Source organism: Corvus kubaryi, unplaced genomic scaffold (assembly GCF_017639235.1).
Source record: "Corvus kubaryi isolate FWS band 111438036 unplaced genomic scaffold, C.kubaryi_AGA036_p1.0 37394, whole genome shotgun sequence".
NCBI lineage: Eukaryota > Metazoa > Chordata > Aves > Passeriformes > Corvidae > Corvus > Corvus kubaryi.
In genome coordinates, this window is record NW_024581133.1 from 12,915,351 (window position 1) to 12,929,683 (window position 14,333).

Sequence of the window (14,333 nt, forward strand, 5' to 3'; positions counted from 1 at the left end):
TACATTTCTCTGAGCTGAATAGCACTAATATTCTGCTTTGAGTAAAGCCTGAGCTCAACACAAAGTCAACTACAGAAAAAGGGGAAAGGGGTGTTTTCCATTGGCAGAAGTTCAGGGCAGTGGCACTTCTGTTTGTTGGAAGAATACCATGTTGTGCGTTCCTCCACTTTGCTGTTATTTTCCATTAATTTCATTAAGGTGCTGCTGAAGTGAGTACTAAGAATTTCTTGGACAAAGTATCATTTTGGTTTGGCTACCTCTTTTTTTTTTTCCCTGTCAGACTGTATAGGTATTAACCTGTCATAGTGGAGACTGGCTCTACCTAAGTTGAGATAGACACAAGAACCTTGGACAACTAAACTGCTGGGAGACTGAGGTACAAAGAGTATGTAAGTGCTGTGTATCTTTAAATGCTAATGGGATAAATCATCTGCTTTTGAGCTTCTGCATTCACATCTTAGTGGTCAGGTGGCATAAAGGCAAAAGCTCTTCACTCTAACAGTGCTATAGGCTGACGGCCTCTCTCCATCCTCATACAATCTTTAGTCCCCTGCTTCAAAATTGTAAAGTTTTTCTCAATGTGTATTTTTTCCTCTATCATTTCATGGCTCAGACATTTGACCTTGTTGGTCTGTAAATCTCACATCCAAACTACACCACTTTCTCCAGCTTTCTAGCTTTTTCCAGGGATTTTAAACTTTGCATCAGGTGTAGTCCTACCATAAACAGCTGTAATGCATGGAAGGTGCCAGGTCTTACTCTTGCTGGCTGTTGTTACTGTGTCTTTCTGAGTGAGCAGAGAGGATTTTTTTCCCCCAAGGACATGTAACTCCAGTATGAGCTGTGTGCAAGTACCAACCCTTTGAGGGGGAGGCTGGTTTCCTGGCAGTGTTTGTGTTCAAATTGGGAAACCTGATACAACACCCCAGTGATGGACTGAAGGGTTCTCTTTTGCCAGTCATTCAAATGGAATTGCATCAAGACAGTCTGTACATTATGGCAAGGCTAGGAAATCTTAGTAACAGGCAAGAAGTTCCTGCCAGATATTGCTTTTCTATGACAGACAAGGCTGGGCCACGCTGTTCCCTTTGCACTGGGCTGCAGACATTGACAATACTCCATATAATTGCATGACAAGGTGTTTTTATTTTGGTTCAGTAGGGTAGTCACTAGTAGCATTCTAAATAGTCTGGAATGAGAACAGCACAGGTGAACATCCCAGGTAAGCATCTCCTTACCATTTTTCTGCCGGCAGAGGGTGCTTTGTACTCAAATAGGGCAAAGCTCCAGTCTTGGCAAGTGTAATTTTAGCACATAAACTGTATTAGATTGTATAGAGAAAGCATGTGATATCACCAGTGTCTCCATGACCTATACACATATCCTAGACTAGTGCACTGGATGAGAAGAGATTTTTAAAAATCTACTTCTTCCCTCCCCCTTCACCTCAATTGAAAATTGCTACTGCTGTTTCATCTACCTGGTGGTATTCGATTAGCAGACATTGTGTACTGTAAATCAGCTTACTACACAAGTGGAACTTCTGAATACAGACACAACTTCATTTGTAGTCAAGAACAAGATTCCTTCCTCCATCCTCAAACTTGACGTGGAGCATAGTCCAGCTGAAAAGACAGCATAGTCCAGCTGAAGAGTCCAGACATCATAATTCTGGTTTTTTTCACTTTCTGAAGAGGTTCAGATTGCCTCCCTAGAAGCACTTACAAGTATATGCAGGGCTTCAGAAAGCATATTTTTACTAGTTCAGAAGAAATGGAGTAGCTTTCTGTAATCGCTGGGCAGCCTCACATAAGTGGCACTTCTTGCCAATTCCTTCTGAAACAGTAGATCACCAGGCAAAAGCCAGGTACAAAGGAAAATTCAGTTGAGTGCAAACTCTCCAGCTGTCCAAGAGCACCAGTCTCCAGCACCTGATGCATCACTAGTCACAGCCTGAAGGAAAGGCCTTTAGTGCTTAGACGCCAAAACTGCAAGAGAAAGGTACAGCATTAACTACACGTTGAAAGTAACTCCCTTTACCAACCCACACCAGCATTTTTCAGCCAGTATGAGCTAGCAGCTTGTTCAACTTTCTGCCAAAAGGAACTCAAAGGGGAGAAAGCATATGAAACCCAAAAATGCTGATTTGTTACTTTTCTGTCATAGTATTTATCAACACTTAGTGTAAGCCAAAATAATTAGAAGCGATCAATAAAAATGGCTTTGTACTTTAAGTACCTCAGGATAATGCTACAAGCAACCCACAAGATGTTCCTACCTGCCCAAGGTTCCTCCAGCCTGGGTGTAGTATTTGTTATAATCCAAGCGTAGTAGCAATTGAGCTAAGTCAGAGTTTATCTGATGATTGCGAACACTAGAGAGAATCTTGAAGAGAAGTGATGACTGACGACTGAATCCCTACAAATTGGAAGATGTCAGTTCTGGGCCCTCTCAGAAGAGAAGGAAAGCAAACATCTCATCTCTGTTTCTGCCTAGCTAGTCCTTTAACAGCCTGAAGAAAAGAATCACTGCAAGAGATGTGATGCTTGTGGTCTAGGATAAGGTAAGGTGTGAGCCACAAGAATTCCTAGATGTTAGTTATCCAAAAAGAGGGGTACCAACCTCTGCCTCCTTTCTCTTCCAGTATCTGCCCCCCTTCCTCCTCTCTATGCACATGGAATTTCCAAGCCAGGAAGAGTTGATTAGTTAAAATAATTACAAGCATTTACATAGAAGGCCTCTGCTTACACGCACTCTTTCTCTACAGCTGTTAAAGCCAAGGTAGCTGCTTAGGCAAATGTTTGCATGGGAGAAGAACAGATCCACAGAAACATAGATTCACCTTCACCAAAATACTGAGTTGTGCAGCTCCTCGTTCATCTAATGGGCCCAGATTCTGACTGACCAGAGAACAAAAACTATGACAAAGATCCAAAATTTCATTTAAGCAGTGGAAAACCTACATGGAATAAAAAGTACAAATTAGTAGTTGAAACAGAGTTCAAACACAGAGAGAAAGCAGGCACCTGAAAAGTTGTAATATTCATAACAAAGATGTTGCTGATACTGTATTTTTTAGTCAGGAAGGAAGATATTAACGTAGCATTTTTGTAAGGTTTTCTATGGAAAAAGGATTTAAATGTTATGGTGCATCTCCCCTCTACCCCTCCCACACAACCTTTTGCAGACATTTCTGGGAAAACAGCAATTGGCATGAACCATCCAGATAGGCACAGGAGCTGCACACTGGCTTCTCTATCCAACCAGGAGGTCATCACTGCAGCTTTGGGATTAAGAAGGCAGGATAACGACCAACAAGAGATATGGTTCAAGGCTTTGCTTTCACTGTTCACTAAACTAGGAATTTCTTCTGTATCAGTTGATCTGACTGCGTAATTACTATTCTGCCACCTTTATTCTACAATAACCTCATAGATGAGCACAGAGACACTGTTTCATTGAAACTAACCTTCTTTGCAAATATTTTTGTGGGGCTGTTTATAAAAATACTTCTAACTTTTTTTTTTTTTTTTTAATTAACAAAATTAAAAAGACCCTAAGTCCACTCGGAAATATCTCAACTATTTTTATTCTGTAAAGTAGAAGAGGGAATTTTTCCTACTCTAATGCATATCAGTATGAGTCCCTCAGGACTTCAGTTCCCAGCACTCTGCTTATTAGTACTTCTTTAATGAAATAGCCTGTGATAAAAATATAGTGATAAAATACAAGTTACTAAGGTTAACTGAACACTGAAATAAGCTTGACTTAAAATTGCCAGGAATGCAGCATTCACACGCACCAACTGTAAATTAGATGATCTAAATTGAATTATCAATTATAGTTTATACCTGCCTTACTCTGAGAATTGTACTCTGCGATCTGCAGAAGATTATCACTGATCTGTTTTAAAATACATGATTTGTCATATCTGTTCAAAAAGGTGTGTTTCTTAGGGCACTTGGAGAATTGGTAGAAAAAGTTGAAAACAAGACCTACTTACAGGTTTTAGGAGGATGAAAGACTGAGCCAACAAATTACTTAAGAAATGATCGTGAGCCAATCGTATACTCTCAAAATCTCTTGTGGCGTTTATCTGCTGCAGAAGCTGTGAGAACTGAGACTCCAGTACATCCACCTGACGGATATGTGAACATACCTCATTAGTGATTTAGGAATTGGGAGTGCTTGAGACCAGCCAGAAGTTTTGAATAAGAAACTTACTTTCCTTATTGCTACTCTTATGTTAGAGGTTGAGGATCCCCTCCTCTCTGGCTGATGAATGAGGAATTATATACAAGAGCAGTACGTAATGTGGAGTACACAACAATTTTTGATGCCTAAGTAATATCTAAGTAGAAAGGAAAATGGTCACTTTCTTTAACTATGAAAAAAGTATATAGCTAGCATGTAAACAAAGGGATTTGATTGTAGTAATTTCTGAAGTTATACTGGGAGATACTATTTGGAATCTTAGGGCAAAGGCTGCAGTACAAAAGCTCAGCCAGATTACTGTGGAGAATTTAGAAAGCCAGGCCCCCTCTCAATTCTTTGAAAACCAAACCAACCAAACAAAAAAACCCAAAACTTAACTCAAAGTAGAGTTCACTTAAAGAGGAAAGAGAAGGAACCAGGATGGTATCTTAATGATGGTCCTTCAGAGATGACTGGTTTGTCACAAATATTTAGTAGCACTAGGGAGTTACTAAAGAACTCCTCCATTTCACTGATTCACAAGTCCAAAAACTTCGTAACTGTAGCAGTAGTTTGGGAACTTGGAGGAAGCTCTAGACTTGTGAAGGAAGTCCTGATTTCCTTCAGGTACAAGAAATCAGAAACCTGAGATAGGTCTTCAGTGCTGCCTCCATGCATTTCTGCCAGTTTCTGATTAAGTGATACAGTTTATCTTTCTCTGTAATACTGACCTGCAGATAATACTGAAGATTGTCCACAAGGAAAGCCATGTGATCCCTCAGACGCCACTTGATGGCATCTGTTCTGTTAGATTTCAGGTGTTTGCGTTGCATCTGGAGAGCCCAGCAGTGCTGTAGCTCAGCCTGGACTCGTCGCACACTCAGCAGGTATTTGAACACAACATTGTACCTACAATCAAAAAATACAAAGTGGTTTAAGACTAAAATCTTCCTCCGCTGCAGGTACTGGAGAAGGTAACAATGCAAGACTGGAAAAAGAAACAGGAGGTGACTGCCAATAGTTAGGGCCCATCAGGTCGTGGCCCATGTGCCCCTTGGCACACCTTGCAGAGTAAGATTTCTGCTTGTATTGATTACTGACCTAAAAAATACAAAGCTAGTTTCAGTGTAAGGAGGAGAGCTGTCAATGAAAACACTGTTTGTTAAAGTAGCACTGTTTGTAAATCAGTGCAGATCTGTCAGCATCTTGCAGGTCTTACTGTCATTACAAGTACTTTCACTATGAGTAAGTGGAATGAGCCATTTTAAGGTTCAGGGAGCAATAGCTTTACCTTTCTCTTCATAGAGAGAAAAAAAAGCCCAACACATTAGTGAATGCCTCAGATCAGGGAACATAAAGATTAATGTAGAAAGACCATACCTAGTACTTACTTCTCGAGAACAGCAGGAGTAAAAAGAATGTGCAGTGGCCATTGAACTTTGTAAGAAAGGCCCAGAGCTGCCCATCCAGATGTGGGGGCTTCACGTGGAGATAATTCCCGGGAAGGCCCTTCACGAGTCTGAGAAGCATCTAAAAACAAGTAAGGTGCTGAATTATGAATTATTATCTTCTCAGTCAGTACAACCATGGCAAGAAAGAAAAGGGAAAGAACAGAATTGAGCCAGTGCAGTCTAGGCCCTCACATAGGGCAGTAAAGGGAACAAAATTAGTATTTCTTTAACTTGAGAGAAAGGTAGGTAATAGGATTTGAAAATAAGGTCATCATCTCCCCTCTTAATTTATGGCTAAAAATCAAGTAGATACCTTTATGTTCCTTTCCATGATACTCAATGGTTAAGTGAAGAAGAGGAAGAAGGTTGTCATCATCTAACAGCACCTTATGAGCAGACTGCTGAAATGCAATGTTGACATCTGACAACAAGAGAACACATATCAGCTCAAAATCAGCAGCTAGTGCTAATTTTGCACCCATTATTTATTTATTCTTGGTCCTAAAAGACAACACTTATGCACTATTGACACTCTTTTAATTCCAGTTTCAAATACCTGCCGTCAGAAGGTTTCGGAGAGTTTGTTTTCACTCACTCTGTGAGACATTCTAATTCACAGGTGCTATAGTTTCAAAACTAATGACATAGTGTAGAGGGTTAAGATAGAGCTCTTCTGTACTGGACATGGCTTTCCACTTTCCTGCTATACCATAGTGAGGACAGTTTGATAAGCACATAAGCAACACTCACCATGTTCAGTTACAGCTGTAGGTGGTGTCTTTAACATATGCTGTGCAGTGTCAATGAAGGCCTGAAACAGCTCACCTCTTCCCAAAAGGTAAAAGTCTTTTATAATCTGTGGAGATAAATTTTTTGTACCTAACATACCAAAAACTGAGCAGAAATTTTAAGCATCCTAGCTGATAGCACCCATTTTTATTATTTGGACAACTGCTGTTCCAAAACACAGTTGGAGAGCTCTGAATTTTATTCACTGACCAAAAAGTCTACATTGCTTCAAGATGTAAGCTACAAAAGCACATACACATACCCCTCTATCTCTGCCTCTGACCAAGTTCTATCAGTGTATGCTCATTCTTGAGACTGGAAAATGAAAACAGCTTTACATAAATGAAGAAAGCCCAGAGTGTAAGGCAGTAAAGTATTTAATAGAAAGAAAGAAGGGAAGAAAGAGCTACTTTAGCAAAAACAAACTAGCACTTGCATTACCTTCAGCTGTCCTAGTAGATCCGATTCCTCCACCATCAGTTTCCAAAGATGCTAGTGAAGAAACAAAAATCAAAACAACAGAAACTTCCCCTCAGAATTACCTCACCCATTCAGAGAGAAGAGTAGCTGCTGTCTTACAATACTTGTGATGCATACAAAAAAAGCACCTATACAAAATGCTATATAAAGTACAAGAGCACACTAAGAGTCCTGTGTAGCAGCTCATGCTAGCAGTTAAAATTCTTGGTATATACCAGCAGAAAACTCTGCCTAAGAAACATGAAGACCTGTGACAAAAAAACCAGCAAATTCCTATGAAATCAGTTCTAGCCCAGCTTTGTTCTTGTTTCTCTAATCTCCCCATTTTCTTAGGTTCTCCTCCCTGCTCCAAGTGAAAAAAAGATTAAAAATTGCCAAAGCATGTGCTCAGTCAGATGCCATTATGCTGAAAGCAAATGAAAAGTTCTGAAGTAATTTCAAGTGAAATACAAAAATATACAAAAATTCCTTTCTTTCCCTCATGAAAGAGCATAGTATTTGTTAATGTCATTTTGTCATTAGAAGTTGGGTTTACATGAAGCTCTGAGACCAGTTAGAGAGCCCCCTTCTTCCAGTCCTTCACAAAACTTAAAAGTTTTTCAGCCTGCACAGTACATACCCTTCCTAGGATGCTCACCTCAGCAACAGTGCTCCGTATCCAGTCAACCACTGATTCAAAGTCCACCAAACTAAAGAGTGGTTGCTGCTTGAGTCGATGTAGCTCTGCTGCAAAAGTGTCCTCCTGGTTTTTTAGGATGGAGCCTGTGCAGCAATGAGAAGTTTCGGAGAGTAAAAAAGGATGCAGAGCCACTCCAGCACAGTGGAACAGAAAGGCTGTCCAGGCAGCACTGTCTCAGGTCTGGCAAGGACCGTGGAGGCCTCAAAGTACAAGTACCAAGGTATAAGATTACTATTGCAAGTACAGTTACAGGATAGACACTTGCCATGGCAGTGCTGTGCTATCAGTAAAACCCCCAAACGTTTTCTACCTAAATGGTTGCTGCTAAGAGCCCTTTTTCTAGGACTGAGCTAGATCTTTGAACCCACAAACTTTTCCTCCGCATTAACCACTTGGTTTGGTTCTCCCCATACCCCTGCCCCTTTCAAATCTATCCTACTGCTTGAACTTGGGGACTTTTTTTTTTAACCAACTGAACTAGAAGACCAATTTCTTTTCCCCTTGCTTCTGCTAATGCAAGAAAACAGTCCAAGAGAATTGGTCCTTTGTTCTCTGTAATGTTGCTCAAGTAATTTAAGTACTTTTGCATAGACATGCTCAAGGTAGAGCTATCACAGCAGTCCTCCCCCATTGGTGTAGGAATATATTTCCCAAACCACCCCTTGCTGTCTTTAAGACTCCATATAATTTGTCTTTCATAGCAACTTTTGGGACCACCTTGCAAGTGAATCTCTCCTGACTGTGGATGCAAGTTAATGCCATGACACCATTCTGTAACATATACACTCAGAGCAAGATGTGCCTTTGTCCGCAGCCTTTAGGGAGAGGGATGCAAACTGAAAAGAAAACAAGGCCTTTGCAATTGCTTTATCCAGAACAAATCACATGGTGACTTGCTGCTGGAAACTTGGAGACTGTGTTTGGAAAGTGTTATTTACTCATCCTGTATTTACACCTCTCCCTTGGAATCAATCAGAAGCAGAACACTGGGACTACAGCTCTGTCCTGGCACAACTATCCATATAGTCTGAAGAATAACAGCCAATAGTCGGTGACTGTTGAGGAATTCGTTAATGCAGCATTTTGGAAACTACGTGTCAGTCACTCATAAATGAGCAAAGAAAGATATTCCTTACCTTTTCTGGTCAGGTTAACATTCTGATTCTCAAACATCTGTACAGATTCTCCCACAAAGAGGATTTTCTCAGCAACCCGTACAGGAATGTATGAAGGCAGCATTTCTACTCTCAAAGAAAACTGCTTTAGAGACGGAGCTAACATGTTCTCCTCCTCAATCAAGCGCTGCCAGAGACACCAGGAAAAAGAAATCACATGGAAAACACTGTGAGAAAGCCAGATAGAAAAGGTGTATAAAGGGGGGTGTGTGTGAGGGGGCATCCAAGAACATTTGAAGTAAGCAGAAAGGTAGCAAAACTGATTTATATCCTTTAAGTAGGCCAGTAAACTTCCTTATGCTTCCGGTATGCTAGCAGATCTCCCTAGAGATACTGCTTCCATCAGAGTGGAGCAGAAGGGGAAAAGAAGCTAAACCTCTGTGGAACAGCAACAAACTGGCTGTACCAAAGGATAATGTTACATCAGCAAAAGGAGTTTTTATTGCAAATGCATTACATCAGTCTTTTGCTGCCATAACCATGTTAACTAGCATTACCAAAAATAATCCTCTCCTACACCCATTCCTATGTTTTAACACTCTTAGAACACTTGTGATACAGGCCAAATATGAACGCCTCCACTAGTGAGTAAATAGGACAAAAATCCAAAGTCTTGCTAGCAAAGATAAGGCAATTATCTCAGTTCCTGTGAAAGCTGTTTTAGAACACAGCAAGTTCCTAAATTCTTCTCTGAATGTTAATAAATAATTCCAAGTACAGAGGCAAGATCTTCCTTCAGGAACACAATATTGATTATTTCATCTGGCTTTCTTGTTACTGGAGAATTAGTTTCAGTGGTCCATAATCCAGAAATAATCACCCAAACAAATTTTTGAGAACATTTGCCATCTACAAAATTCTTCATTTCAATAGAAAAGTTCAGTACAACTTTGTATACTGATGTTAACAGGTTGGCAATTATTTTCCTGAGATTCTAGTGACACTTTTAGATGAGCAATACCCAAGTATTTTATCAGTCTATCACACTAACACTCAAGATTTCTTATTTTACTCTTTGACTGAAGAATTGCCAACACTGTTAGTCGATAACACTGAAGAAAGAAGTTTCTTAGTCTACAGTTTCCATCATGGACCTAGAAGACTCAACAATTTTCACATTCTTTCTTTATCTGATACAGTGAAATAACAGATTTTTCCACTAACTGCCTTTTAAAGTTTTCCCCTGTTTTTCTCTGGGTGTAGTCTGTTTTCAGCAGAGACTGTTGGCACAGGGCACTTAATTAGTATGCAACACATAGTTTCTGTCTGGTCACAGCCAAGCTGCAAGCACCACACTAACTCCATAGATGCCCATGAAATGTTTTCTCACCACAAACTAGAGTGTGAATTTAGAGTTGAACTTGCTCCACACTGTTCTCTATTCAGACACTATTCAAATGCTCATAGTGTGGAAGACTACTCCACCGAGAAAGCTGCTTTGCAAAAGGGCACTCTAATGGTATAGCATCTACAGGAAGAGTTACCACATTTCACCAGTGTGCTGGCAGGTTGCTCCCTTGCTTAGCAGTCTCTTGACTCTCACATAGCACATTTTCTACCAGTAATGTCAGTAGCATTAACCTGTTAGGTAACATTCACACAACTAATGGTTGTACAAGAAAGGCACCTGACCCAGCTGCCCATAGAAAGTGTGCAAATCAAGTCAACAGCCAAGTTCCCCACACCCCCTCCCTTGCAATTCCTCACACTACCACCAGTGCCCGTGTTAGATCACAGTGTTGACCATAAGGAATGAGAAACCAGTCAGTCAAGAGCAGTGGGCATGCAGCAGTTCCCATTACCTGACATCAGCATCTACACAGATTCCATCCAAAGGCCTTTCTGCCCTGGGGTTATCCAACTGGGCCAAACAATAGGTCTCTGTCCCTTATGCCTAGCAGCAACCTATTACAATATTCTCTTGATTTACCATCCTAGCAGGTTTCAATATATGTCTAGTGTGGCATAGCTCGCACTGAAGCAGAATGCAATACACTTCTTCTTTGGTTCCCTAAGACCAAAGATGCCAAGTTATGACTTGTAGATCTCACCAGGTCCTGAAGTTCTCGTAGCTGTTTTCCTGTAAGTCCCCCAATTCCTAAGTCATCGTCATCTTCTTCAGGTTGGCTAGGGACATTTCCAGAAGAGGGGCCCTGTTTGATAAAGAACTCTTCATGTTGGTCTAGTAGCAATCCATGCAGCATCCAGGCAGAGAGCTGCTTATACATGACTCCATGACACACAGCCAGAATCCTGAGGTCAAGAGAAACAGTCAGTCAGGCCTTTGCACACAGTAATCAAAACCTCATTGTATGTCATTGTATGGAGGTCCAGTTAGTCAGCCAGGCAGTATGGCAAGTACTAAATGGCTAATGTGGTATTCTATATCTTTTTTTTTTTTTTTTTTTTTTTAACAGAGAAGGGTGGATGAAACTAAAAGGTGCAAAACTAAGCTAACATATCCTCTGAATATGTGGCTTCTCCATAGAAATCTGCTAGTAGACCAGAGGTGTAAGTCTGCAGTGGCTGCTGTTTCTACTTAAATGACATTTTAAGGAGTCTGACTTTCTCCACAAGGACACACAAACATCACAACACTCACACAATCACATTTATCATTTTGAAGGATCAAAAATCAGTAACAGGTCTACCATATGCAAAACAATTCATGTAGACTTCAAAAGAAGAAAAAAAACCTGGGTCTGAAGCTTTCTGAGCCCTTAATCCAAAGTATGAAGAAAGCCTTCATTCCCACCACAAGCCTGCTTTAGATAAATAATGGGGATTGTGACGGTTTTCCCTGCATGGTACTCCTACTTTTATACCATGTAAGGCTGTTTTGCATGTACTGTTTCAACAAGTAAGAAACACTTTGACACTAACTCCAGAAGAATGAAGTAATAGTTTTATTGTATCTACGTACTTCTCAAGAGCACTGCGAACAGGAGGCAACCCCCCACAGCTATGTTTGTGGACTGTCTCCAATATCTGGCATCCATGAATCTGCAGAAAGAAAATGTTAGACTAGGTCTGTTACTTGGATCTGTACTGACCTTTTTATACATTTAAACACTACACTTTCAGCTCACAAGAAAATGCCTTAATAAGCTGAACAAGTCTTACAGAAAGAGAGATGTAACATGCTCTGTGTTGTGATGAAAAACGCCTTCTATGTGTGGCTCTACACCCAAGCTTCTCTCAATACTTTCTATTAAAAAAAAATGTAAGCATCTCTGGATTCTGAAAACATCAGCCTCTGCCTTTTTTATTTCAGGGAACAGTCGGAGAAAACATACTCAGAAAAGAAAAAATTCCAACCACCAGCATCCTGTCCTATAAAATTCAAGTCATCAAGGACTATCGTATAAGGGAAAAAGTCAAATCCAGTGTAAATGAATTATATAATCTCAATACTTACAGCAGAACTAGTAATAGGGCATCCATTACTGAAACTACACTCTTTTCTAGTATTAGAAGTCTGGGATGAGGGCAGAAATAACTTTATCAGTTAAAGAGTAAACCTGTTAAGAGAAACTTGCTGCAATTTTACTGTACCTTCTGAGTTTTGATCTGTTCCACCATGACCATCACAGAGGGGAAGAGTAACTGAAACTGCAGAACAAGGAGTGAAATATTGATCCAGGTTGTTATGTAAGGAAGAGAGAAAAAAACTATACTCGAGTAACTGTGGATAGCAGCTGAACACAATAATTTAATAAAACTATTCATCTGTCTTTCCCCACAAATTAGAAACATGACATGCAAGTCTCTAGGAAGTATGTCCTCCCTCCACTGGACCAAGCTGCACGAAGTTACTATATTCCAGCAGTAGTTCAGGCTAAACACAGACAGTGAGGAATGTGTGAGGGTCAAGGAGGAGGACCTTAGCTTTGTGTTGAAGTGCAGGTGATCCTCTGAGCATGATTAAGGGACTACAGATATAGAGGCATTAGATAGAAATGGTATGACATGACAGAGCAAGCCTTGTTTATCCCACCCACTCAATGAGTGACAAGAACAACCAAAGAACACTACCTCTTTATTAATATGACATACCTGGTCCAAGGAGTAATTAACATGTGAGATGGAAAGATGTGGGTCAGCCAGAAACTATAAAGATAAAGCAATTAATGAAGATTAATTATCACAACCACTGGATGGTAACACTACCCAAGCTACGTCAGCTACTAGTCTAGCAGAGATTAATCAAAACCTCTAAAACTGGAAACAGAAGCCAAAATAGTCTGAGATAGCAGTGGGCTCTGACACAGATGGAGCACTTAGTGAACTGAAGGAAGAGGGGACAACACTTATTAGGATGAAAAGTAATTTACAGTGGCATGTCACAGGAATAATTTGGAAGGCATCCCTAATATGGAAAGGAAAATACCTTGTTTCATCTTAGAAACTACTACTAGCATGTCTATTGCAGAAATGACAAGTTTCCACAATCTGTCAGCAGCACTACAGCCTCTTGTTCCGTATCTCTCTCCTTTACCTCTTGTTCTAGGTCAAGTAGTGCCTGTCGATAAGGCTGCAGCACTGAATCAAGACCTGTGCAGAAGGCTCGCAAATAAATGCCATGTAATCCACTCTGGTTTTGCTGAGATGGATGGTGATCCTGAAACAAAACAAAATCTGCATCAGCATCCTAGTGCAAGTCTGAAGAGTAACCTAATATCTGTGCAGTCATGGCTGCAAACAGGCAGTAGTCACGGCTCCAAACAGGCTGAAATGCACCTTAGCTCACCATAAAGCGATCAGAAAAACAAATACAATCTTGTCACAAGAAGAGTTACTTGAGCAGATTTATATTTAGCTCTTTTGTGGGCCTATAGAAGTGCTGGGAGCCACTGGTACCAGTGCTTCTTTTCCCTTAAGTGTGCCTCTTGGATCTCAAGGCGCTTCGCAAATCTTGAGAAGGACTACAAGACAGTCATGAGCATCCCACTCAGTTCACAAACTCTGGCCAGTCTGCTGTGGTCAGAAATTATTACAAGACTTCCCCAAGAACAAGATGTTGCATTCGGTTCATCTTTCACTGCTCTCTACCCTTCCCTACACGCATCGCAGAGAGCTTTCTGGAGCTCTGCTCGGTGCGAGCGCGGGTAGGGCCACGGGCCGCTGGACACTCCTGTGTCCTCGGCAGCTTGGCCTTACTGGCACCTGCCGCGCTCTTCCCGGGAAATACCACGGCCCGGCGGCCCCACCTGCTGCTGTACGTGTCCCGTGTACTGCTCCACGAATTCGGCGAAGCGGATGTAGTCGGTGCCGAGGCGGCAGAGCCGGTTCAGGACGCTGGTCTCGCTGGGATGCAGAAACGGCAGCTCCTGAGACACCTGGAGTGGGAAACAGCGATGACGGACGGAAGGACGGGCGGGCCGCGCAGGGCGGGGGCCGGGCGGGGCGGGGGCCGGGTGGGCTTCGGCCGGGACCGTGCCACACCTGGAGGCCGCCGCGCTTGCTCCAGGTGAAGGCCGCCCCCGGGTACCCGCTCAGCGCCAGCAGCAGCTCGTGGATCATCCTGCCGCGGGGCCGCGCGGGCTGCCGGGAGGCGCGCGGGGG

General features: G+C 41.6%; 1 protein-coding gene across 2 annotated transcripts; it reads right to left on the reverse strand.

Annotated features, from left to right (window-relative positions):
* Window positions 1-1,126: 1,126 nt before the first annotated feature.
* On the reverse strand, window positions 1,127-14,327 carry TUBGCP4 (tubulin gamma complex associated protein 4). 2 transcript variants are annotated; one of them, XM_042039372.1, is made up of 18 exons: window positions 14,214-14,327; window positions 13,979-14,107; window positions 13,267-13,389; window positions 12,825-12,878; window positions 12,324-12,380; window positions 11,692-11,771; window positions 10,820-11,021; window positions 8,730-8,895; window positions 7,552-7,676; window positions 6,876-6,926; window positions 6,396-6,501; window positions 5,959-6,066; window positions 5,586-5,724; window positions 4,926-5,103; window positions 4,004-4,138; window positions 2,843-2,959; window positions 2,279-2,418; window positions 1,127-1,988 (listed from the first exon to the last, which is right to left on the reverse strand). In XM_042039372.1, exons 1-18 carry the CDS (start codon window positions 14,289-14,291, stop codon window positions 1,976-1,978), a joined length of 2,001 nt encoding a protein of 666 aa, XP_041895306.1. In that variant the 5' UTR covers window positions 14,292-14,327; the 3' UTR covers window positions 1,127-1,975. The 2 variants fall into 2 exon arrangements, with proteins under 2 accessions (XP_041895306.1, XP_041895307.1); XM_042039373.1 differs by lacking the exon at window positions 2,279-2,418.
* Between the last annotated feature and the right edge of the window lie 6 nt (window positions 14,328-14,333).

Coding starts and splice junctions, on each gene's coding strand:
- TUBGCP4 (XM_042039372.1), bottom strand. CDS start 14,291: ATGATCCACGAGCTGCTGCTGGCGCTGAGCGGGTACCCGGGGGCGGCC. Junction 13,390..13,978: donor CGGGACACGTACAGCAGCAG/GTGGGGCCGCCG, acceptor GTTTTGTTTCAG/GATCACCATCCATCTCAGCA. Junction 6,067..6,395: donor TACAGCTGTAACTGAACATG/GTGAGTGTTGCT, acceptor TCTTGTTGTCAG/ATGTCAACATTGCATTTCAG.